This window comes from Solanum lycopersicum, chromosome 5 (assembly GCF_036512215.1).
Source record: "Solanum lycopersicum chromosome 5, SLM_r2.1".
Lineage (NCBI taxonomy): Eukaryota > Viridiplantae > Streptophyta > Magnoliopsida > Solanales > Solanaceae > Solanum > Solanum lycopersicum.
The window spans coordinates 8,167,154-8,194,542 of NC_090804.1; the positions used below are offsets into that span (position 1 = coordinate 8,167,154).

Sequence of the window (27,389 nt, forward strand, 5' to 3'; positions counted from 1 at the left end):
ACTACTCCGCAGTAGCCACTGACGGATACAACGACGGACCGTTGCGAATGCAACGGACCGTCGTATGCATCCGTCACACCAGGTATGTATTTCTATCATTTTTGAAATTAGGGCATACACGACGGAACCTACGACGGGGCGTCTCAGGTGCGACGGTCCGTCGTTGGGGAACCGTTGCGCGATTAATGAAATCTACCCGACCCGACCCGGCTGGACCCTTTTCAAAATCTGACCGTTTATACTTCCTCCCTCCATATTCCACCCCATTACTTCCTTATTACCCTCATCTCCCCTCTCTTTTAACCTTCCACACTTCTCCACACTGATCATTGCTCCCAAAAAAACCACCTAAGCCTTATCATTATCATCTACTTGTCGGTGCTGCTACTGTCGGTGTCTACCTTGCCAGAACCATTCTCCGTTTGTCTTCTTCTCCATTTCCAAGGTATGTGTCTCTACATTTTTACTTATTTATCTTGCATTTTGGTTTTGTAGTTAGTATTAGCTTAGTTCTTAGTCGTATACTGTTTCCTTTATATGCTTATGTCTAAACCTAGGTTCAAAATGTTCGTATATGCCATGTTGATAACCCTAGGCATAGGTGATTTTGCTTTGGTAGTTTCTTAGGTCTTTGGGATAGACACATATAGGTCCACAACACTACACAACCATGTGGGTTCATCGGGGATGCGTAGGGTACCCCCAGTTATAACACTGCTACTCAGAACGAGACCCCTATGACGGCCTGTCGCACACACGACGGACCATCATAGGGTCCGTCGCACAAGCCCTAACACCCCTGCCCAACGATGCCTGTGACGGACCGTTGTCTTCACGACGGTCCGTCCTGCACGACCGTCATGGTTGTCGGAGACCCTGTTTCTAAGGGTCTTTCAAACTTTTCTAAGTGTCCTACGACGGACTCTTACGACGGACCGTCGTACCTGCAACGGTCCGTCCTTCTTGACCGTCATGATGGTCAGAGACCCCTCTGATAAGGGTCTCTTAAAATTTTCTAAGTGTCCTACGACGGACTCTTACAACGGACCGTCGTCCCAGCGACGGTCCGTCCTGCTTGACCGTCATGATGGTCAGATACCCCTCTTTCAGGGTTCTTTCTATATACATTGACTAAGTACAACACGACGGACCTCATGACGGTCCGTCGTATCCACGACGAGCCGTCATCTAGCCCGTCGTGTGATACAGTTTCACTATCACTAACACACTATGTTAAATGTTTTATGTTGTATGGGCTTGCTTGTCTTGTTTGACATTACTCGTACTAATAGTGATCCTTTTCAGGTACTATCTACTATGGCATCCAAGCAAGACCGAGCCTACGCACGCGGGCGATCCAAGTCTGTTGCCCCGTTTGCACGCTTGATCATCGGGTCTGATGATGAGCGGGACCCTGAATATGTGCCCCCAGGCACTTCCGCACCTTCCCGTGCTGCACGTGCCCCCAGAGACACACCCAAGACGGTGGCGTCCGGCGTAGTCACTGCCTCCCAGTCTGATGAGGAGCGCACACTGACCGGCACACCCTCTGGGTCAGCCACAAACAAGGAAGGAGCGTCTGGCTCCTTAGGAGTATCCTGGTCCGAGGAAGCTTCAGGATCTGCTGAGGTTCCCTCACCCGCCACTGCTGCAGCGTCGGCCTCGTCTGATGAGGCTGACAGTTCAGACTCCACATCCGGCGCACCAGCCCAGGTCCCCACCCCAGCCTCTGACCAGCCAAACCGGTGGTGCGTCGAAGGCCAGTTTCAAGTTTACTCAAACGCAAAATTCCTTACTGATAAAGGGGTAATGACTCGGACACTCACCTTGGAGCGGAGGGTACTTACAGGGAGTCTCCCATCGATGCCGGAGATCCACAACATATTCACCAGGCATCGCTTAGAGTGGACAGCCCGTCCGTTGGGACGATACAGCGAGGAAGTGGTCCAAGAGTTCTACGCATCCTACGTAGCGACTCTCCGATCACGGATCGATAGGCAGGCTGCTCCCGCTAAACAGGCCCCATTGGAGCAGGTTCGAGTCCGGGGCGTGCAGGTTGACATTTCCCTGCCAGCCATCCGCCGGTTCCTATACGGCGAGAGTGCAGATGCTACGCAGACCCCCCACACTGCCGAGTTTGACTACCGCTGGCACATCGTGAAGGATGGCCAGTTCTTGCACGAGCAGGCACTGAGAGAGACCACCAAGAGGTAGATGGCCCTGCATCTATCAGTCGACGGAGAGGGTGCAGATTGGGTCACTGAGCCGAAGGGGGCCATCAAGAAGGCCAACCTCACGTTCATCACGAAGTTCTTGTGGCTGCTCGTCCGTCACTGCCTTTCCCCCACAGATGCTGATAACATTGTCACTTGGGATCGAGCAGTGCTGATAGCAGCGATGATAGCCGGATTCGAGGTCGACTTCGCATGGCTTCTACAGGCAGTCATGCACGAGAGGGCGTTCAAGGTCACTACTACCTACCCCTTCCCGTGTATGATTTTTTCTCTTTGCAGGACCGCAGGTGTGCCCATATGGCACATAGATCAGTTGAAGACCCCACAAGGGCACCGTTGACGTCGGCCTCATCAGAGACGAGGCCAATGAGTTGGCCCCACGTTGAGGGCCCCGTCCAGAGCTGCCACCACTTGCTGATGATCTTGCGAACATGGTGGCCCAGGCCCGCACCGCTACACAGGCGTCCACTGACACTACCCCGGTCGAGTCTATCCCGGGTAGTAGCCCAACCCCGAGCTCATCTCGCACAGCTCCTCTACCGTTACCGGCCCCGCTTGCTAGGGTCCAAAAATTGGAGGCACAAATGGCCACCCTTCTGAATCATATCCAGCCGTGGATGCAGAAGGCTATTACTGAGTCTGAAGCGCGTATGGAGAGGAAGATGCAGCGTAAGATTACTGAGGTTCACCAGCGCCTTGATGCATTTGAGTTGAGAGTGTTAGCCCGTCCATCCCCTCCGGTAGATGTGTTGACTCTCTAGGCTGCAGTTGACAGTCTTTGTGCAGACATCGACACGATCCTAGAGGCGAGAGTGCCGGAGCCTGTCGAGCCTGTTGAGAACACTGTGTTGGCGGCCCTGTTTGCTACGTCAGAACTTCCCCCACCTTCCCCTCGAGAGAGTGCCAAGAGGCGGAGGGGTCGATCAGAGGATGAGGCACGAGCAAGGAAGAAGAGCGCCGAGAGATGGAGGCCGCGAGGAGAGCCTCACTTGCTGAGGTGGAGGCACACTGCATCAGAGCATCGCAGATAGCGGCTGAGGCGTCTAGCTCCCGCACTGTAGAGACAGCAGGAGGCACTACTGAGGGTGCGGTTGTTGCTGAGGACATCACTGAGGGTGTCCAGATTGCTGAGGACACCACTGAGGGTGTCCAGATTACAGAGGATGTGGGTTCTAGGAAACCAGACCCACCAGCTTGTTGATCGACGGCGCTATGCGCCACAGGTTTGCTTCACCTACCTCTCTAATCTTTAGATTTTCTTTTGCAATTGGGACAATTGCATGCTTTTTTGTTGGGGGTGGGGTAAATGGAAAGTGAGTGTTAGGGTGAAGTCTTAGTAGCCCAACTCACTATCCTCTTTTGGGGTTTTCTTGCCTGTGTTCTTTTTCCCCAAAAGACTGATTACTTTTTCTGTTGAACCGGCACGTTATATCTTTTGTACATAGTTTAACTCTGAAGCATGATGGCTAAAATGATATCCTGATAAAACTGGAAAATGTTGCATGAAAAGGCGTAGTAACTGATAATTGTGTGGCTCTAAACATGAAATAGAGTTACACCATCGCACTACCCTAAATCTTCAAGTCGAACTAGGTGTCTGATAATCTGGTATAGTGATGAGATGTCAAGTGAGTGAGAGGAAAGTTGAATAGTCCACTATTGATACTGAACTAGAACTTGCCTGGTTAGTCCTGCTAAAAGTAAGTTGTAACAGACAATTAGGAAAGGATCATAGGCCCTTATTCAATATAGCCCATTTCTAGCCTAAATAAAAGAAACCAAATGAAAGTTATCCTTCTTTGATCCAAATAATTTGAGCTTAAAATTAGACCTTTCTTTTTCACCCCAACTGATCTTTTCTGGGAACAATATGTTGGCTCTGGTCCCTCCTTGGACATGTGCACCTCAGCTTATGCCGAAAGCATAAGTTGAGGGTGGCTAATGTATAAACAACCTTCGTTATGGCCCTGACCTGACTTTGGGTATTGTGTACCTTGACTCATGGCAAAGCCATGAGTTGAGGGTGGCTGTTTTGAGGAATGCTCTGGAAAGTGGGGTTGAAAGAACAAAGAGAGAGAAAGAAAAAAAGTAAAGTGACTCAAGAACTCTTTGAAAAAAAAAAGAGAAATATTCAAGAATTACAAACGAGAAAAGAAAAGAGTTACTTACACAAATGAAGAAAGAAGGGAAACAGCAAGGTGAAAAAATAGGAGAAACTGGGCGAGATAAAGTGATAGAAAGTGGAAGGTTTAGCCGATATGTCAAGGAGGGCAAAAAGTCACTAAAGTATACCTAAATATACCCTACCTGACTCTGAGCCTACGTTACAAGCTAACAAAGTCCTATCGTGATCCTAAGGGTTGTATAGCGAACTTAAGGCAGTGAAAATAAGGGCAAGCTTATGGAAATAGGTATGAATGAGTGTGACTTTGTTCTGAGAGCGAGTGTTGAAATGTAATCCTTATACTCAAACTGAAATCATTGTGTGAAAAATGAGGATTTTGTTCTAAAGTGAGGACACTAGTTGCTATACCGGAATTGTTAGCCCCTCGGTGAGAAATTGAAGAGGATAGGTGTTAGTGCGTAGTGAGTCTGTGTCATGTTCGAATCCCACAAAATTCAAGCCTAATAGTGATAGCATGCATAGATTTGATGAGATTAATCGGGATTGATAGCCAAATGATTGCAAAGGATAAAAACATGAATAATATTGTACAAAGATTGTGTAGTGAGTCATAGTGCGTCGCTTGAGGACAAACAACAAATTTAAGTTGAGGGTGTTGATATACCGTGGTTTCACGGTATAATTAATACTTTTCCTTAAGTTTAGTGTGTCCGAAAGCCCTTTTTGTGCTAATTTTGATATAAGTTTCTCTTTGTTTTGCAGGAAATCTGTCCAAAGCTGAATGCGAAGATTTTGAGCGAAAAATGAATAAGAGACCACCTACGGAGCTTATGACGGTCCGTCGTGCCTGTGACGGTCCGTAGGTGGCAGCGTAGAGAAGCTGCTGAAGGAAGATGGGGAAGTCTGACCAAGTGTGGGATTACGAAGCTTGTGACGGTCCGTCATGGCTATGACGGTCCGTCCTGCAGGTTCGTCATGAAGATCAGAGAAGTGATCCAGTACCCAGATTCCAAGAGTTGAAGTATTTTGAAATGAGACTCTCGATGGACCGTTGTGCCTATGACGGTCCGTCACACTTGCCGTCGAGGGGAATGAAGAAAGCAGCAGAAGAATTGCACCAAGTATGGGACGACGGAGTCCACAACGGTCCGTCATGACCACGACGGTCCGTCGCGTGGTCCGTCGACCCAGCCGCGTTTTGGCAGATTTCCAGTAATTAGAATCCTTGTTTAATTAGGTTTTTATTTTTTTTATAAATAGTTCGAAAAACCTCGTTTTTGAGGTTGGACTCTGTGAGATTAAACATCATATTATTAGACTTTGTGTTTTGAGTGATTGATTGTTGGTCTTACAAGTAATTTTTGGTGATTAATCAAGCAAATTTTCGGACTTTATTCTTTCTCATTGAAGTAAGTACATGATTTCTTGTTTAAAATATTTGAATATTGTGTTCATGGCTATGAGGAACTAAACTCCATAACTAGGGTTATGGGAACCATAGGCAAATAATGAGATAAACCCTAGCTACAATAACAATTCTAGAATAGTGTCTTGCATGTATTAATAATTCTTTCGCTTAGAAGTCTTTTTAACGGATGATCAACGTTAGAACTCGCCTTAATGCTACTTGCCGGACCAAGGAGGTAGAGAATAGGAAAAGAATTATTAACATAGATTTAGTGTATACTATCTAATAGGCTAGTATTGATTGGTACGAGGTAATAACTTAGTCAAATATCGAATACGATGCTTAATATGAGGTAAGGATAAGGGTTAGGAAAGCAACACACGTAGCCAGACCAAGGTGCGGAGTGAGATTTTCTAGATGCCGGACCAAGGATTTAGAAATACATAACTTATCACTTTGCATGCAAGATACTAGGAAAGAATTGTTATAGTTAGAATTATCAAGTTGTGAACCTGTGGGGAACACGTAAACCCTAGTTACTTTGATTAATTGATTAAAACCCAAAATTAAAAGCTATTAAATGTCTCTTTCAAGTTTGTTAGTTATTTTTACTTATTAGGAAATACAAGCCCCCCTTTTATGCTTTTACTTTCTAAGAAAGTCATCAACCGAACAATAGTAATAACAAGTTGAAGTTAAGTCTAGACTATTTTCCTCGTGGGAACGATCCCAACCTCACTAGTTGGGTTATTTACTTGACGCGACCGCTTTACTTCTCATTTGAGAAGTAAGTTTGAGCATATCAGTAGACATGATCCAAACTTAGGTAGTCTTAAGGATTATCTAGTTAATCTTGGAGAGGTCAATCATGGACGTTATCTTCTTGATTTACTTGAGTAAGTCTTTTGACAACCTCTGGAAGGGAGAATGTCATAGTACTTGTATGTTATTATATTAAGTGAGAATGATTCTATCTTAGGTAGTCAATAGAATCTCTTAAGTATGTGTGTAAGAGATTGTATGGGCGTCGCTGCACAACTCACTCAAGTAAACCTTAGAATCACCTTTGGTAGGAGGATCTCATGTTCATATGGTTGGTGTATTTTTAATTGTATATCTCATTATAGGTGGTCTTAAGGATCATTTAGGTGTGCCTATAGATGGTGTATGACAGTCTCTCTTTGTGCTACTTAAGTGAGTCTTAGGATAGATTTTAGTGAGAGGATTGCATGCTAGAAAGTATCCAAGGTGAAGTTAGAACTTCACTGTAACAATGAAGAAGTTCATTGTAATAGTGATTTAGTTCACTATAAAGTGACATGGTTTCACTGTAAGGTTTCTCAAAATGTGATAAAATGTTTAAGTGATTTCTTATGTGTTTCGAGGGTGTTAAATGTTGTTCTTATGATTATATTATGATATTTAAATCAAAAAATGCATATTTCCAATAAATGTTCATTTTCATGATTTTTATGCATTATGTCATACTTAGTACATGTCTTTGTACTAATTTCATCTTTTTATCTATCTCCAAAGTGATTTATAGGTAAAGGTGCTTTTCGAGATCTAAGATATGATTTGAGGATCGTCAAGCAAGTTGAAGTATGTCCTCATTTGACTCGAGGACAGAGATGTCTTTTATTTTTTTCATTGAAGTATTGTAATAGACTAGTATTTCTATATTAGTATTGTATGGTCCGTGTCCCAAGTATTCTTGAGTCTAAGATTTGATGAAATGAGACTTAGTATTTCCAAATGATTTTATATGAAAGATGTTTTAGGATATTTGTGTGAAAAGTTTTAATTTCGCACTACTTTTCATATGTTTATATGCGATGAACAATACGGAAGGGCTTGTACAAAACCTCTGAAAGGTCAAGTACACCGGTCCATGATAATTCTATGATTTTATCTATCTTTAAAGTGATTCATAGGTGAAGGTGCTTTTGGAGATCTAAGCTTGGATTAGAAGATCGTTCAAGCAAGTTGAAGTATGTCCTCATTTGACTTGAGGGCGTAGATGTCTTTTATTTTTTTCATTGAAGTATTTTAATAGACTAAGTAGTACTATATTTCTATATTTGTAATGTATGGGCCGTGTCCCAAAGTACTATTGTGTCTAAGATTTAATGAAATGAGACTTAGTATTTCCTATGGATTTTGTATGAAAAATGTTCTATGATATTCGTGTGAAAAGTTTTAATTCCGCATTACTTTTCATATGTTTATATGCGATGAACGCTACAGAAGAGCTTATACAAGATCTCCGAGAGTTCAAGTATACAGGTTACAATCCGAGATTGCCCCTAACTTCTAGGGTGTGGTGTCGGGTCATGACAAGCTTGGAATCAGAGCATAGGTTATGAAAGTGGTCTTAGGAATAAAAAAGTCTCATCAAGTCACATCTAGTAAAGTCTTAACCATCGGTGTGAGTCGCGACACATCTATGGTCGAGAGGCTATAGGACAATAGAGTTACCCTTCTTTTCTACTCCTATGTCGTGCCGTAGAGTAAAAGTTATGAGTACTCATTTCTTATGGTTTTCCTTGTGTTTCTAGGGAGATGAATATGCAGAGGAAACCTTCTAGGAGAGTTGAGGAGAATGATATAAATGAGGAGATTCCTCCTTAAGTTGAGCAAGTTGTGCAAGTTCCTAAAGGTGCTCAAGTCCCTACTGTGGGTATGACGCCTAGAGTGAATGTTGCGGAGAGCACTATGACATCGAGATTGAGAGATTTTATGAGGATAAATCCTCATATCTTTCTTGTTTCTAAGGTGGGAGAGGATCCCCAAGAGTTCCTAGATGGAGTGTACAAGGTGTGGATTGCCATGGGGGTGACTTCTAGGGAGAAGGCAGAGTGGCTTCGTACCAATTGAGGAAGGTTGCTCAAGTATGGTACACTCAATGGAAGGATAATAGACCGGTTGAGTCCAACCTATTGAGTGGAAAAAGTGTAAGGAAACTTTTCTAGGAAAGTACTTTTCCCGTGAGAGGAGGGAGGTGAAGGTAGATGAGTTTATCAATCTCAAGCAACGCAATATGAGTTCTGAAAAGTACTCTTTCAAGTTCTCTAGGTTGTCTAGATTTTCTCCATCCCTTATGTCTAACCCTAAGTATGAGATGAGTAGGTTTGGGATGGTGTTGCCGACCTAGTGAAAGAAGAATGTCATACTGCCATGCTACATGATGATATGACCCTAGCTAGACTCATGGTGTATGCTCAATCACTTGAGGAGTCTAAACTTGAGACGATTGCTAGAAACTTGAAGAGGAGTGGTTCAAGTGATCAAGGTCAACCTAGGTTGAATAAGAGGGCTCAAACTTAAGATGGACCTAGTGATCCTAAGGTGAAATTTGAGAAAGGAGATGGTTCTCAAAATGGCAAGCCTACATGTGTTACTTGTGGAAAGAGGCACTATGGGGAATGTCTACGGGGTACTGGGAGTTGTTTTGGATGTGATAAAGAGGGACACAAAGTAAGGGATTGTCCTACAAGAGATGGTAAGAAAGTTTCACCTAATGTTCCAAAGACGAAGGCTCGTTTCTATGCACACTGGGCAAGAGTATCAAAGCTGGATGATGATTAGTATGATGGTAAGTTCTTGCATCTCTTTAGGTATATGATTTGATTCTAAGTGAGGGAATATGGTTAGTAGATGGGATAGAAAGTCATAGAAGCTTGTTGCATGTGCATGGTGTTTAGAAGTCTTGTTGAAATTGAATTTCATTGATCTCTTACATTGTGTATCTCATGAAGTTATGATTATGTTGTAGAATGTGTTTATATGGTTGTATCTTGAATATTAGCATGTTTCCATCATGAATTGCCTAAAAGTTGCATTTTTAAAAAAAATGCATAAATTACTGTAAAGTCTGCCTACTCACTGTGAGATTTTTCAAAATTTGACTAATTCATTCTTTGGTTGAAAATTGTTGCAATGTGGTTAAATCTGATGTATATATATGCATGATAATAAATATAAAATGAGTTTTTACTATTTGGAATGGAGAATGTGAGTTTCATGGCATGATGAGTTATATAATTTCTTCTAGTTTCTTGTTGTGTTGTGAGTCTTTTGAATTTGTGAAAATTTGATGTTTTCCTAGATGTGTGTGTTTTATAATGTGTTATATGGCATGTTTATAAGCTTATAATTGAATCTATATTCTTGGAAGTGTTCAGAGAGTGGCAACCGTCATTCGAGGACAAATATTGTCCAAATGGGGGAGATTGTAATACCTCGAAAATGATTTAGGTGAAGCTAGAGACTAACATGGTTGTCATGAGTATATAAGGTCCTAAAATGGTCTATAATGTGATATTTAGGTAGTGCATAAAGATTTAGGTGAATTGTAAGTCAAACGTCAAGGGATGACTAAGACATTTGACAACTAAGTCACCTATATGCCTCATGTGTGGTTATGTGCCTATATGTGTGTTTAATGAGTTAATGAGGTAATTTTATGAGTTATTATAGTGTTTATAGGTATTTTGTCAAGTAACATGAAGTTTGGAGGTCAAACGTCCAAGAACGTCCACGACGTTCGAAGGGTTTGCCTTGAAACGACCTTGTGTGTCTTAGCATGTTTCGTTGAGTTTTACGTGTTTTTTTTGGATGAAAATGATATGGAAGGTCCTAAACTTGTATACTAACATATTCGGGTTGGAAACGTCCGGGCAAACATCCCCAAGGACCATCCAAGGATCCTTGAGGAAGGACCCATGTTGGTGGCCAAAGCTGCCCCACCTACGGATGACAAACAACGGCTAGTGTCCTGGTCGACGCCCCGTAGGTGGTGACGTCAATGGTTACTTAGCCTAGGTATCTTAAGCTCCCATTTTTAAGGCTCAGTACCAAACGATGATGACTAGCACGGGCCGTCGAATTGACGACGCCCATTAGATGATGTCCGTCAATTGGGTCTGCATTACCCGCGCAACTTACCGTATATTCAAGGGGTGAAATGGTAATTTCACCTCACATCCGTGATCTCATATCGCCCTCTGTGAGACAAAGATCTAAATAAGACTTTGGGTTGTTACTTAGGGGTACTTTAGGTATTTTGAACATGTTTATAAGCCTTAAACACTTAGGAGAATTCATTCTTCAAAATCGAAACCCAAAAATATCCTAGAATTCTCTAGAAATCCATTGAATCCAAAACTCAAGAAAGAGACTGGATTGGAGATTTAAGTGGTGATTCTTCATCAATTTTCTGGATTAAAATAATTTAGGTATGATTTTTGATCCTTGAAACTCTATTCATCAAGGAGCCCAAAGTTCAAAGAGTTTTCTAATGTTTTTAAAGATGAACTTGTCCAATTTTATGATCTATCCATGGGTTCTTGCATTAAAGGTTTTAAATCATTTTATATTTATTAAATTTTTGTTAATTATATGATTTCAAAATAATTAACCTATGAACCCATGTAATTGATGAACCCTAATTTTTGACTACTTTATGGGTTAAGTGATATTGACTTAACACTTATGAATTCTAGTGTAGTTTTTTATGAGCTATTGAATGATGTAAGAATTGTATTCAATTGATGTATAATTTTTCTTAGATCAATAAATCTATATTGAATTGACCTAGATTTATTGAGTATTATAGTTTATGTATTGAATTGATGTTCACGGCCATGGGTAAGGGCCTTATGGTATTGAATTGGATGATTTAGCTTTGGATAGAAGTGGTGAGAATGTATATGTGGTACGCTGCCCTAATTATCTTTGTTTTAAATAATGTAGCTCTTTATTATGCTATGATTGGTATGGTCCACTTATGGTGGCGGTGCTATGTGCTTTATTTGCAATTGATGTGACCTTGTTGGCGTTACTTTATGTATTATGATGATCATGGCCTTGTCGGCACTACTTGAAGTACTATGATGATGTGTGTAGTGATTTATGTGAAGTATGATCATGTTCATCTACTTATGATTAAGTGAAAGTATGTGTTCTTCTAGTGATATTGTTAGGTGATCATGTTAGACTATGACTATGCGTTTATGTGTGTAGTCTTAGAGTTGATGCATGATTGTTCCTACTTGACTATATGAGTCTATAATAATTATATTGATGATGTTATAGTAGTGGATAGGATGACCTAAAGATGATGTTGGTTGTGCCTATGTGTTTCTAAAATGACATGCTAAAGGTTATATGTAAAGTATGGTGTGTCTTGTGTGGTAGAATCGTGTACCTTACTTGATACATGTATGAATGTGAATATGAGATTTATTGACTTAGGATGCTACGGTCTCTTAGATTTGAATGTATGAATGACATGTGACCTTGAATGATGTTAAAAAAGTCTTTATGTGAAATCCTGAACCTAGTAGTAAAGTTATGAACATTGAAGTCAAAAGCCGTAACGGTATTCTTCTTGTATTGAATGACGGACTTAAGTTTGATTGGATGGAATGACACCATATAATCCTTAGGAAAGTCATGATGAACTATCTTTGTCTCAATTGTAAGGTAACCCTAGGGACCTCTTTGGTAGGGTGAATGTTATCGGGTTATGAATAAGATATGAAACCCTTAGTATGAACCTTTAATGTCAATTGCTCTATGAGAACAAAGTCTAGCACCGAGTGAGTATGGTAAGGGAAGTAGCTCTAATTAAGATTGAGGCTAGAGTGCAAAGTAAGCTCTTCATATTTCCGAACCATGTGCCTACATAAGATGTGTCCAAGTTCTACCATTGGCAAGTAGAACACCCTTATCAAAATCGGTTACACCTCCGGATTTCATGTTTAGTTACTATGGTCTATGTCGGTTATTGCCTATTCTCATAATGTGGGATACCTATTAGCATTAGAGAAGTTCTATGAAGTTTAGGTGGTGGTATCGGACGCTATCTAGACGTTGCACAATAGGCTTTGAAGATGTTAGTGAGAGTTCCTAGGTCTTGTCCAAGACCATTACTTGAATGTCCTAATGTGTTGAACGAGTCTTAAATGAACTAATGAATGTAATGACTTAAGTTAAGAAAGCATGTTAAATGAATAAGTACTTATCTAGAATAGTTAAGGGTTGTCTAGTTAAGGTGTGAAGGGGGCATAGGAATGGTCACTTCGTATCTTACCTTGATAAGTATTAAAAATGACTCTAGTTAATAAGTTGGTTGATTATATAGACATGATCCAAAATTAGGTAGTCTTAAGGATTAGGTAATCTTGAAGAGGTCAATTATGGATATTATCTTCTTGATTTACTTGAGTAAGTCTTTTTATAACCTTTGGAAGGGAGAATGTCATATTATATGTATGTTGTCGTATTAGGTGACAATGATATTATCCTAGGTAATTTATATGATCTCTTAAGCGTGTGTGTAAGATATTGTATGGCGTTCGCTTCACAACTCACTTAAGTAAAACTTGAAATCACCTTTGGTAGGAAGATCTCATGTTGATGTGGTTGATGTATTGTAAGTGTGTATCTCATTATAGTCTAAGGATAGCTTTTAGTGAGGGAACTACATGTTATGAAGTGTTAAGGTGAAGTGAATACACTTCACTGTAACAGTGAAGAAGTTCATAGTGATATTGCTCACTGTAAAGTTGTTCTTAAAAATGTGGTAAATTGGATATGTGATTTCTTATGTGTTTCTAAGGTTTTAAATGTTGTTCTTATGATTATATTATGATATTTAAATCAAAAGATGCATGTTTTTAACAAATGTCCATTTTCATGATTTTTATGCATTATGCCATACTTAGTACAATATGGTTGTACTAATTCCATGATTTATCTATCTGTAAAGTGATTCATAGGTGAAGGTGCTTTTGGAGAGCTAAGCTTGGATTATAAGATCGTTCAAGCAAGTTGAAATATGTCCTCATTTGTGTCAAGGACATATATGTCTTTTATTTCTTTCATTGAAATATTGTAATAGACTAAGTAGTACTATATTTCTGTATTCGTAGTGTATGCGCCGTGCCCAAAGTACTCTTGTGTCTAATATTTGATGAAACGAGACTTAGTATTTCCTATGTATTTTATATGAAAGATGTTTTAAGATATTCGTGTGAAAAGTTTAAAATTCTACACTACTTTTCATATGTTTATATGGGATGCACGATACGAAAGGGCTTGTACAAGACCTCCGAGAGGCTAAGTATGCCGGTTGCAATCCAAGATAGGCCCTAACTTTTAGGGTGTGGTCTCGGGTCGTCACAATTGCAACTTTCATGAATGGTCGTGTGGATTTTCAAAAGGTTGCAACCTTTCAGAACCAATTCTTCTTGCCTATCAATATATTGATTCTTCATATTTTTCTCTTATGAATTTTTCTGATTTCTTCTGCACAAAGTTTCTTCGTATATTTTACTGTTGTTTAGTGGTTCGCTCACACTAGATTTTTGGTATCAATTCGCTAATGATTGAGATCATTCTATCCTAGAAGGACATATTCCAATCAAACCTCAGATACTAGAGGAGAATAATTTTCTTAAGGGGACACTGTGTGCTCAATGGGCTTGATCTTTTCCTTTATGTTTTTTTTAGATTCTGGTATGTTTACAGATTTTAGTTATTGTGAATTAATTTATGTTCTTCTTATCTTAATGATTCATTAAACTTTGGTTACTTTGAGTGTAAGACCTCAAAAATGATTTCGGTAAATCTAGAGCCTAACATGGTTATAATGGTGATATAAGGTCCTAATTTGGCCTATAATGTGTTATACAGGCATTAGCTAAGAGTTTAGGTGCATTAGAAGTCAAACGTCAAGGGAAGACCAAGACGTTCAACGACTAAGTCACCTAAGTACCTCATATGTGGATTTATGTGTTTATGTGTGATGCATGAGATTATATGGTTCTTAAATGAGTTTATATGGTGTTTAAAGTCAGTGTGTCAAGTTTCATGAAGTTTGGAGGACAAATGACCAAGAACGTCCATGACATTCGAAAGATATGTCTTGAGTTGACCTTGTACGTCTAGGCGAGTTTCGTCGAGTTTTACGTGTTCATTTTGGATTAAATTCATGTGATAGGTGTTAAGCTTATAGAAGGTCGTATTTGGGTTGAAAACGTCTGGGAAGTTATCCCCAAGGATCACTAAAGGGTCCTTGAGGATGGACCCAAAATCAGTGTTCAGACTGTCCCAGGCAGACCCTGACGATGGAGCAGTCAACAGCCAGTCGTGGTTGTGATGCCCCATCAAAGGGTCCCGTTGTTAGGGACTTACCAAGGGTGAAGATAGAAACTTTGGGCAGCCACTTTAGCCAACGACGGAGGGTTGTGATGCCCCGTCGTGCTTGTGACGCCCCGTCAAAGGCAGGCGTCATGCGCAACCTGTTCCTGCGCAGATGCTGCTGCCAATTAAGGGGTGAATTGGTCAAATCACCCTACTTCTATATTAAGTCATTGACGGTTTACTAAGGGTGTTTTGAGTATTTTAATTAAGTATTAAGGGGTAATCACATGGAAGACTTCATTCTTCAAAATCATAAACCCAAAACACTTAGAAAATATCCCAAAACCTCCATGTGAGTTCAAAGTGAAGATGGAGCTTGAAGATGGGCCTTAAATGGAGTTTCTTCTTCAACTAGCTTTGGATTCTTCAAATAAGGTATGGGAGTTCTTGATCTAAGGCTTGCTATCAACTTAGAGCAAATTTCAAAGATGATTTTCAAAGATTTCAAAAAGATGAAAAAGTCCAATTTCTACTCTAAGTCTTGTGTTCTTTCATAAATGGTTTCCAAACGTTAAGATATGATGTTATTGATGTTTAATTGATGTTTTCCAATGAAATTCTCCATGAACCCTTGATCTTCTCAAATCTCTAAATTTTCACCAGAATATGGGTGAATTGATTATGCTTTGATATTCATAAATTCAATTGTAGATTATTATGGCTTTTGATTCTTGTATTGATTATGTATGTATGATGTATAGGATGTTTCAATTTGATAATTGAGTAATGGATACTTTTAGATATATTGCATGCTAAGCTTATTGAATTGATATTGACTTAAGGGTTATGATTTCAAGTAATTTTCTATGGGCTTTCTAATGATGCAATAATTATATTCAATTGATATCTATGTTGTATTAGATTGATAAGTATGTAATGAATTGACCTAGTTTCAATGATTATCGATATAATTGTATTAATTTGTTGGTTATGGCCTTGGGTAATGGCCTTGTAATATAAAATTGGATGATTTTGCCTTGAAATCGAAGTGGTAAGATGGAGTGGGGCATGCTGCCCTAATTCCTTTATTTTGATGTTATTTAGACTTCAATTATGTTGTGATTGGTATGGTCCACTAATGGTGGTGGTGTTATGTGTTTTACTTGTAATTGACGTGGCCTTGTCGGCGTTACTTTATGCAATATGATGATCATGACCTTGTCGGCACTACTTGAAATACTATGATGTTATGTATAGTTGTTTTATGTGAAATATAAGTATATTTATCTATATGTGAAGAAATGTGAAATTATGTGTTCTTGTCATGTATGTTAGGAAATCATGTAAACTATGACTATGAGCTTCTATGTGTAGTCTTAGGGTTTATGCATGGTTGTTACTACTTGACTATATGAGTCTATAATAGTTATATTGATGATTATATGCTAGTGTGTAGGATGACTTAAAGATGATAATGGTTATTCCTATGTGCTTATATAATGATTAGTAATATGTGTTAAGGTGAAGCATGTGGTGTCTTGTCTTGATTGACTTATGTCCCTTACTTGATGCTTGTATGGTTATGAATATGTGATGTATTGACTTAGGATGCTTAAGTATGTTGGTATTGAATGTGTAATTGATATGTGACCTTGAATAATGCTAAGAGGGTCTTTTATGTGAAACCTTGAACCTAGTGGTAAGGTTATGTATGTTGAAGTAGAAAGTCGTAATGGTATCCCTCAAAGTAAAGGATGGTGGACTTAAGGTTGATTGGTGGAACAACATCATATCAAACCTTAGGAAAGTCATAATGAGATTCTTGTCACCATTGGAAGGTAGCCCTAAGAGGACCTCTTTGGTAGGGTAAATATGATTGGGTTATGAACTTGTTATGGAACCCTCTTATGTGAATCTTTAATGTGAATTACTCTATGATAACCAAGGCTAGCACCGAGTGAGTATGTTAAGGGGAAGTAGTTCTAGTTAAGTATGAGACTACAATACAAAGCCCATCGTTCATATTCCATAACCATGTGCCTACATGGGATGTGTCCTAGTTCTACCCTTGGCAAGTAGTAGAACACCCTCATGGGAGTAGGTTAGAACTCCGGATTCCATGAGTTTCTAAAATGGTCTATGTCGGTTATTGCCTATTCTCGTCATGTGGGATACCTATTAGCATTTGAGAAGATTAATGAAGTTAAGGTGGTGGTATGGGACGCTATCTAGACATTGCATAATAGGCTTTGAAGATGTTATGTGGAGTCCCTAAGTCTTGTATAAGACAATTACTTGAATGTCCTTTATGTGATGAATGTCTCTTAATGAACTAATGAATTAAGTTAAGGAAGTATGTTAAAATGAAGTAGTACTTATCTAGAGTAATTAAGGGTTGTCTAGTTAATGTGTTAAGGGGGTATATGAATGATCACTTCTTATCTTACCTAGATAAGTCTTAAGAATGACTCTAGTTAGAAAAGTTGGTTGATTATGTGAACATGATCTAAGCCTTAGGTAATCTTGAAGAGGTCATTATGGATGTTATTTTCTTGATTACCTAAGTAAGTCTTTTGATAGCCTTTGAAAGGAGAATGTCATATCACCTATATGCTAATGTGTTAAATGAGAATGACTCTGTCTTAGGGAGTCTATAGGATCTCTTAAGTGTGTGTAAGGGATTGTATGGGCGGTCACTTCACAACTCACTCAAGTGAACCTTAGAGTCACCTTGGTAGGAGAATATCATGTTCTTATGTTAATATCTCTTAAGTGTGTATGTGACTCACTATAAGTAATCTTGAGGGTTGTTTAGGCACATCTAGAGAGGGTATGAGTGGTCTTTCTTTGTGTGACTTAAGTGAATCTTAGGACAACTTTGAGTGAGAAGATTTCATGCTAAAGGGGGTTTAGAGTTAAGTGAAGTGACTTCACTGTAATGTTTGCTAAAAATGTGACTTTTTGCCTAAATGATTTCATATGTGTTTCTAAGTGTAGGGAAATGGAACCTTGATGTGCCACGAAGGATGGATAGGTTTCTAAGGGTTGAAGATGAAGTATTGGTGAGTCCTCATCGATTCGAAGACAATAGTCACATGTTCCTTATGTATTAAGTCTTTATTTTATGTCTTGTATGAGATTAGTCCCAAGTGTTGTAAGCTTTAAAACCTAGATGGTTCAATGAGATGTTGTATAGTTCTAATGTTTTAAATGAAAGGCTTCCGCTTGCATATTGTTTATGAAAGAGTTCTTCGTGTGTGAAGAACGTTTTAAATTTTTACTCATTTTAGTTATGTTATTATGCAATGAATGATACGAGAGGCTTAGATGAGACTTCTTGAAGTCTTTTTTGTCGTGTGACATCGCAAGGATACTCTAACTTCTAGGGTGTACTTGTGGGATGTGAAATCGAGTTTCTGCAAAGTTGTTCAAATCAATGCTTCTGTTTTTAAAGAAATTGACAACAATCTTAAGGAAATTAATATTTTAGTTTTAATTTGTATTTCTTGTGGAGACAAAAACCTTCATGATTTTATACTCCTTTAAGTCTGCAATTTTAAGTTATTGCTTACTAAGTCTGTATCGATTTTTGTTTTTCAGAAATGACAAACAATAATGTTACAGTGGTTGTTGCTGCTCCAACCCGAGCTGTTGTACCATAAGCAAAGAAACCGGAAAAATTCTCTGGTGTGAATTTCATAGGATGGAAGCAACATGTATTTTTCTGGCTCACCACTCTTGGTTTGCAGAAATTTACCAACGAAGAAACTCCAGTTCCTATTGCTGAAATGCCAGACAGATAAAAATTCATGATTATTGAAGCACGGAAACAGACAGACTTCCTATGTAAGGGCTACATTGTGAGTGCTTTAGAGGATGACTTATATGATGTATATAATGCAATGACAACTTCGAAAGAGTTGTAGGATGCACTTGAGAAGAAATAAAGACAGAAGATGCATACTTGAAAAGTTTGTGGTCGCAAAGTTTTTGGACTAAAAAATGGTAGATAGTAAAACTGTTGGATCACAAGTGCAGGAATTTCAACTTATTTTCCATGAATTGATTGCTGAAGATATGGTAGTAAATGAAGCTTCTCAAGTGGCTGCAATGATCGAGAAATAACCTCCTTCGTGAACGACTTCAAGAATTATCTAAAACACTAAGGAACTGAAGCTTGAAGATTTTGTGATTCTGCTCAAGATTGAGGAAGATAACAAAATTTTTGAAAAGAAGTCTTGTAAGAGTTCGACAACAATTGGAGTGGTTCGCTAACACCGGAGTTTTTGGTATCAATACGTTGTTGATTGAGATCATTCTATCATGAAAGGACATATTCCAAATCAAACCTCGAATACTAGAGGGGAATAATGTGCATTTAGTGGACTCGATCTTTTCCGTTATATCTTTTTCCAAATTTTGGTATATTTACAGATTTTAGTTATTGTGAATTAATTTCTGTTCTTCCGATCTTACAGATACATTAAACTTTGATTACTTTGTATTTCTGCAAATTGTTCAAATCAATAATTCTGTTTTTAACACATATTGATAACAATAATTTTTTATTCAAAATTAACGAATACACCTACATCCGACACAACCAAGTAATAAATGAAGCCAAATCCTGTCGTGTGCGTGCAGCAAGCCACCTAAAACCTATAGGACCACCGTTAAGTGCTACATTTTGACTTGTAGAGGACCGCCCCTCCAACTAGTTAAGGGTTTTCTATTTCAAAATTCTCTTTAAAAATTAATTAATTATTAAATAGCACAATACAACAACTAATCAAAAAGTGTAATAATTAAATTTAGAAATTAAAAGCATATTATTAATCAGATTAATTTAATATAATGTATTTTGAATTAAAGCTTTCATAGATGATTATTAAGTCAAGTGAAACGGACGGCACAATAGTTAAATGTTAATTTTGAGTTTTTGACTTTTTATAGCATTAGATGCGAATGAGCAAAAAGATAAAGTTTATTTTATATTCTTAATAATTATATTTTTATACTTAATATGATATTATATTTAAGATTATAAGATTAAATGATATTTTGATTTATTTTATATATTTTTAATTTAAAATCATAATATTTAAAATTTTTATTTATTTTCTTAAACACCATATCAAATAAAACAAATTTAACATATGAATTGACAAAGATTGAGTGTAGTAAAATAAATTAAAGGAGTACTATTGTAGTTATCTCAGAAATAAAAATAAATAAATACTTCCAACTAACGTCTATAATAATATTTCATTTATTTAAAAAGTTAAAAAATCAATATCCAAGTTCATCATATTGAAAGCTTAAGTTTAACTAAAGAATTGATGGAGGAAGGGTTTTGGTGGTTGGGGCTTACAACTTACAAGACACTAGAAGAGACAAAGTTTTTGTTTTGTTTGAATGTGACAATTCTATGAGTGTGGTCCTTGAAAATTAATACCATATAAGAAAAAAAAGTCTAAAAGCAAAAAAGTTTTAATCGGACTAGTGAAAAATATTGAAAACACTTATGAACTTAGCATAAATTAAGAGTATCATTTATGTATTATTGACGGCATTAATAAATAGCTGTAACTACACTTGAATACACTCCGGATCTGTCACTTGACATAGCAAGCAGTCTCAAACTATTGTGGAAGCACTAGACACTTAATAAAAAACCAAAAAAAGAAGTGTTGAAAATTTTACTACACTTGACGAGAATTTTAGGGTGCATTTCATTCATATTTCATGATTGTGGATGTATTCAGTACATAAACACTGTGAATTACATCGGGATTTTCTTGGGGATTAGTATTAAAATCCGTAGGAAAGTTTCCTGCAAATTTTCATATTAATTCCCAAATAAATTCCTACGTAATTCACATTTTCCTGTAGTGATTTAAATTTAATCAATCAAATAAATAAATATTTTTTTTTAAAAAAAACTAATAATTCATATCAAATTTAGAGATATTTCTAATACTTCTCTCTGAATTTTTGTCCATAAAAACACCAAGAAGAGGCACTCATAATAATAGGATAAAAGCAAAATAAGTACAGTAGTTCAGATCGTACATGGATAGGAAAATACAGACAATGAAGATACAGTACGTAACGTTTATGTTTAAGCTGAGTTGGGGGTAGAAGAATAATATTGAGAGAAAATTTTAGTTTAAGATTAAAAAATATGTCTATACAAGTTGTCACTTAGAAGTCACGTAAGATAATAGAGTTAGTGACATAAAAATTAATCATTTTAAGAGCAAATATATATCTAAAATAGAATTGTAAATTAAATATATCAAAAAATAAATAAATAATGAATATAGTATTATTTTAATATAAAAACAAATATAACTCGATTAAATAAAGGATTGATGGAGAGGGTTTTTGGTGGTTGGGGTCTTACAAGTAGATAAAAGATGGTGCAAGAAGAGAAAATGACACAACAATCCAAATGTGACAGATATGGTCTTTGAAGAGTATCACGTATATAGAATAGAGAATTATATTGTGTATATTCAAAAAAAAATAGTTTTTATTTATATATTTAGAGCTTCAATTCCTTAAACATAAGTATAGAAATTGATTTAATGATTTATATTAGGGGGTTCAATAATCAAATTAGCGTTTTAACTCCAAATTCAACATGTTATCTCTCTTGTCCATGATAAATGTATTTTTTAGAGTGTAACATATTCCTTTAAAAAGTTAAAATATGTTTGACAGAACTCATAACTTATAACTTTATAAATAATAAAACTTAAAGTTAGGATTATAATTTTTGGTTTATTTTTTAATTTTAGCTTTAAAATAAGTAACTTAAAACACTTTTAAGAGTTGGTTAAAATACTTTACAATTGTTTTAGTTTAAAAGTACCTACAATAAGTCTATCCAAATAAAGTTTTAATAATTTGTCAATATTGTCCTTTTATTTCCTCCCAAACTCTTCTTAAAACTAGAGAAAGAAATATTTTCTTAAAAAATAAAATATCTATTTTTGCGCTTTGAAAAATTTATTCATTTTGAACCATACAAGAATCTCAAAATAATTTATTTTCTAAAAATTTTTTTAGACTAGAAGTAGAATAGAAAAGAGGAGTGTAGAAGCAAAAAAGCTTTATCAAGCTCTAATTGAATTTAGGTAAATATTTCCACCTCTTTCCATAAAACACCCAACCAAAGACATTCATTTTTTTACTTCAAAACTAATCAAAATTCCAGATCTGTCAAACTCCAAATTCGAAAATTGCCACCTTCGCACCATTTTATATATCACATTTCGAATATTAAGGATCAAATAAGTTTACTTTTGATCTTAATTTTTTCATAGATCTTATAAACATTTTAATTTATCAATTATTGTGATTCATAGTACTTTCTATATAATTTATAAATATATAAATTTTATTTTCAAAAAAATTAAAGATTTCATACGCAAATTTATGGTCAAATTTAAACTGTTTGACTCTCAAAACATAAAAAATATCATATAAATTGAAACAGTGGGAGTATCATATTTAAATTTAATTCGACTATTAAGAAAAATCGTGATTGACATGACTATTATTTTTTCACATTACTCCTACCGAATATTTAGTATTAAATCTTAAAAAATAAATAATTCATACTAAAAATAAAAAATGCGAAAAAAGTAATTATCCTTCATTTATGTTACACATTAAAAATCCTTCTTTTACGTTACACATTAAAATTAAAATTAAAATTAAAAACCGATTTTTAGAATAAAAGACCAGACAATAATACTTCAAATGTGAAAATTTTCGAACACTTGATCATACACCTAAATATGGATAATTTAAAGCGTGCACCGGCCGTATATACAAAAATATAATAAAAGTATTTAATTAATATTGCTAAATTAAGAATTGAAAATTCATATACAGCCTTTTCATTTCAATTTACTTTATCTTAGTTACGTTTAACTTATTAAAATGAAAAGTTATATTTTCTTTAAATAATTAAAAAAAAAAAGATAAATAAAACAAAAAACGAACAGAATAAAATCGAGATATATGTTCGTTCACACGTCATGCATGAAAAAAGAAAGAAATTAAGTGTAAAGAAGAAGGACTCACGCTTTAGTTGCAGCATAGATGGAGAAAAGAGGATGAGAAGGTACAACAATGGAAGCACCAGACCCAATATTCACTATGGCACCTTTTTTTCTACCTATCATGCTTGGTAAAACCGCCGTCGTCACTAATGTGGTACCTGTTTGTTGAAAATATAATTAAGTAAATAAAAATATATATATATATTTTTATCACTTCCTCTTAAACAAAAATTCAATATATGAGAATGCAGATAAAAAAATCTTAGATTCAAATTTCAAACGTAACACTTGAAAAATAACTTACTGACTAAAATTATGATATATATAATTTCTTTAAGAAATAAGATGAAATGATAACACAGTTCAGTATACCTTCCAAATTTACTTTCACTATATTTTTCCATATATTCTCATCCACCTCATGAAAAAACATAGCTCTTGGATATGTGACACCAACATTATTAATTAAAACACCTATGTCCAATCCTTCAATTCCTTTTTTCATTTCTTGAATCCCTTTAGTAACATCAAAAGAGAAATCTACAACAATAATCTTGACTTTGATATTTGGATTTTGAGTTTTGATTTCACTAGAGACTTGTTGTAGTTTGTTTAAATTTCTTGCTACTAGTATTAGGTTGAGACCTTTTTGTGCAAGTTGAAAAGCAAAAGCTTTTCCAATTCCATCTGTTGAGCCAGTGATGAGTGCCCAAGAGCCATAAGATTGGACAAGATTCTTTGGAGTTCTTAAAAATGTAATGAAAATCCATTTGAGGAAAATGATGAAGTTTTTTAAGAAGGTGATGAATCCAATGAAGGAGAGAAGAAGAACAAAGAGAGGTTGAGTTTTGAGGTGAATCACCATAGTTGAAAGCATTTTCTTGAGTTGTTGGAGAAGAAAATAGGAATGTTTCACAAAGTGCTTATCCCTTATGTTACCCTATATATCATGCATTTATTGATTTTAGTTAAAGACTAAGATTTATTATCACAAAAGAAGAGAAGTTGTAGTTAGGTAAATTTTAGGTTGGAGGTTCTGAATTATTTAAACTGACTACTTCAAATGCCAATAACTAGGTTCTAGACTTACTATTCATAATGAATTTGAAACCTCATAAAATGGACAACGTTTTTTAAAATCTCAATTTGATACTTGGTTGGGAAAATCTATTTTTACAAAAGAAATTATAATGATATACTTTTATATGTTATAGATAGGATTTAGGAAGAAAACAAGATAACAAATTAGCAGGCTAATTGGCATCCTCATGAATGAACCTGACCTGACCTGACCTAATAACTATTTCCAAGAGAGTAAATAAATACTTATTTGATGAATGAATAAATGGAAGTGCACTGACTTTGCCCCCTATGAGTAGTGTGAGTAAAGATTGGTAGGTTTGATTACTTGTAGAAGATTAGACATATTTTAAATAGACGTCAAGGACCATACCCTTTGTCCCCATAGAAAATGTTCATTATCTTGATGTTAGTTAAGAAAAAACGGAAAAGGGCATAAAATATCCTTAAAGTATTAAAAATGGTATAAAATTACCCTTCATCCATCTATTTACTCCAAAATGCCCTTTTCATCCACCTATTGTGTCCAAAATACCATTGCCATCCACCTTTAGGTTCAAAATTGACCACTTCTTTGATTGTTTTAAAATTAAATTCTTTAAAAACTTTTTAAAATACATGCCGTTCAACTTTTGGTTATATTTTAATTTATTAATATAATTTATAAATCAACCCACTTTCCACTCATTACTAACTAAATCCCACCCAAGTAATAATCCAACTATAATATAAAAATCGTCATAAACAATACTAAAGCACAATGAAATTATATATTCCTGAAAATGACATAAAAAATTATTCGAGTCCGAATCGAAGCTCCAATTAAATTTAGATTGAGTTGCTTATTTAGGAGGACACTTTCAATATGATTGATTGAATTTAGAATTTTATGATTAAAGGTAAAGAAGTAATACATCCCGAATTAATTCATGCACTTTTAAAAATATAATTTTATAAATACTTATGATTTGTTTTAAAACCTTTAATATATTATTTTGAAAAAAAGTTACCTATGAAGTAACATCACATAATTGTGACGTAAGAATAATTAAGATGAACATAGTCTGACTTTTAAGTTTATCGATAAATTTTATTTAGACACTTGAATGTATGATAATTTACTTCTGAGATATTTTCGCCTCAATTTTTTTAAAAAACTCAATTGGTAGTAGATTTTCTTTTGTTGCATTAATAATGTGACGGATTTATTAACTTGGAGGGATTTAATTAGTTTTGGGTGGGTAGTGGATTTATTTATAAATTATACTAATAAAATAAATTATAATAAATAGTTGAGTGCCACGTATTTTAAAAAATATTTAAATAGTTTAAACATAAAATCGTTAAATAAGTGGACAATTTTGAACCAATAGGTGGATGACAAGGGTATTTTGGATCCAATAGGTGGGTGGAAAGGGTATTTTGGAGCCAATAGGTGAATGAAGGGTAATTTTGTACCATTTCTAATACTTTGAGTGTATTTTAGGCCCTTTTCCGTAGAAAAAAAGACCATACTCATTCTATTTTTTTCTGGCTACATGCATCAATCTCATTAGTTTAAGTAGTTTAAGAGTCAATTATTTATATATTTTCTACTTTACAATATTATGTATTTTACCAGATTTTTATGCTTCCAAGTACATGTATCTCAGATACATGAGATTCAATTTAGGTGTAATTTTTAATAGATACATTATCTCCAAGTGGATTCATGTAATATCTCACAAATTTGAATTAGCTAGAAATAAGCGAAGAAACTAAAAATAATCATTGTTGGAAAGAAAAGGAGAAATCTGGAAAATTTTCTAAGTTAACAAAGTGAGTTTTGATCATTTTCAAACGACCATAACTTCTAAAATCAAGATAAGTTAGAGGTAGTCCTTGATATGGTTGAAAAGCCTTTGGAGAGATCTTTCCAACGCTACCAAGTATACACATTTTTGATATCGTATGAGGGAGCCCATTGGATTGTTGGATTGAGGAAGGTCCCAATCCGGATTTAAGGAAGGGCAAACTAGTCTCTTCACCAATTAATTTCCTATTTCATTTTAGGGATTTATTTGAGGTAAAAATAAATTTTAGTTCATATTAGAAAATTAAAATTTACGCTTAGTGCTTGGAGAAGAGAGAAGAGAAAAAGGAAAGGGAGAAAAGTCAAGAGTTCACCAAGAACGCCAAGGATTTGTGAGTGAAATTCATCGTAGGTGATCCCTTTCAAGGTATGTGAGATCTTTCCCGTAAGTTTATTTCATCCACACACCAAACTTATTTCAATTCGGTGGTTTAAGAATTGGTCACATGTTAAAAAGAGAGTTCCTGACGAATCTTGTCGAAACTCTGTTGGTTGAGTTGTTTGAATGCCCATTGATGTTGATTCATAATTTTGGAGTTGTTTTTCGAGTTACATCTATTGAGTATTGGAGGTATTAATAATCCTAAGGGTTAGGGAAAAGAACTATGAATGTTTAGAGGATTTAAGATCAGAAAACGAATTAACTCATCAGACGCACTTAGGCGGGATCAAGCGCGTTGCGCCCCCATAGAGCCAGGAAGGCAGGGGCGGCGCGCCTGAGTGCGCCCAAAATGAGCACAGTGGTTTGGGGTTGGCGCAGCGCGCCCCTAATTCGGGCGTTTCTCGCCCAGTTTTCATAGTTTAGCCTATTTAAGTCATTTCTTAGGTGTACTAACACTCTCCAATGATTCTATCTACTTCAAATGATTTCTAAATATCTAGGAATCACCAAATACAGGAATCATAATCTTGAATTCATAAATTCATTCAAAGGAACCTAAAATCAAGGTCAAAGAAATTAAGAGTCAAGTCTAAAGTTAATAAGCAAGTCTAAAGCAAAGATTTTAAGGTTTTCAAGAGTCTTTAATTAATGTTTAAAATTTTCTTTAAGACTCAAGTTTCAAGTTAAGTGAAGAGTAAAGAGTTGAAGTCTTTAGTTCAAAGAAATATAAGGGAACTAAGTATTCCCTAAGAGTTGATTTAATTTTCAATTTAAGCAAAGAGTAAAAAGTTGAGTTCATTTCTCAAAGATTATAAGGGAACTAAGTATTTTCTAAGAGTTTATAAATGTTTTCACATTTAAGATAAGAGGAAACTAAGATTTTCGAAAGAGTTTTGAGCAAGAAAAGAGAACAGTGATTTCGAGAGAGCTTTTTAAAGCTAAGTATTGAAAAATTATCTCTAGCCAAAGAGAAAGTTGTTCTTAAAAGCATGAGCCAAATATATATTTTGGGAGTAGTATTGAGCACCGATTTAGGATGAGAGTTCATATTAACTCAAGTCTCCATGAAAACAATGTAACCAT

The 27,389-nt window shown here is 36.0% G+C and overlaps 1 protein-coding gene across 2 annotated transcripts in view; it reads right to left on the bottom strand.

Annotated features, from left to right (window-relative positions):
- LOC101253896 (very-long-chain 3-oxoacyl-CoA reductase-like protein At1g24470) overlaps window positions 1–24,361 on the bottom strand; it is a 34,151-nt gene extending 9,790 nt beyond the window's left edge. Inside the window, exons 1-3 of one of the 2 annotated variants that reach the window (XM_010322660.4) lie at window positions 23,365–24,350; window positions 23,015–23,150; window positions 18,387–18,700 (exon numbers count right to left, since the gene is read on the bottom strand). In XM_010322660.4, coding sequence (XP_010320962.2) covers window positions 18,514–18,700; window positions 23,015–23,150; window positions 23,365–23,869 — 828 coding nt within the window. In that variant the 5' untranslated portion in view covers window positions 23,870–24,350 and the 3' untranslated portion in view covers window positions 18,387–18,513. Of the gene's footprint in view, window positions 1–18,386; window positions 18,701–23,014; window positions 23,151–23,364 lie in introns of those variants that run through there. The other variant, XM_004239117.5, reaches the window with a different exon arrangement.
- Window positions 24,362–27,389: the final 3,028 nt, after the last annotated feature.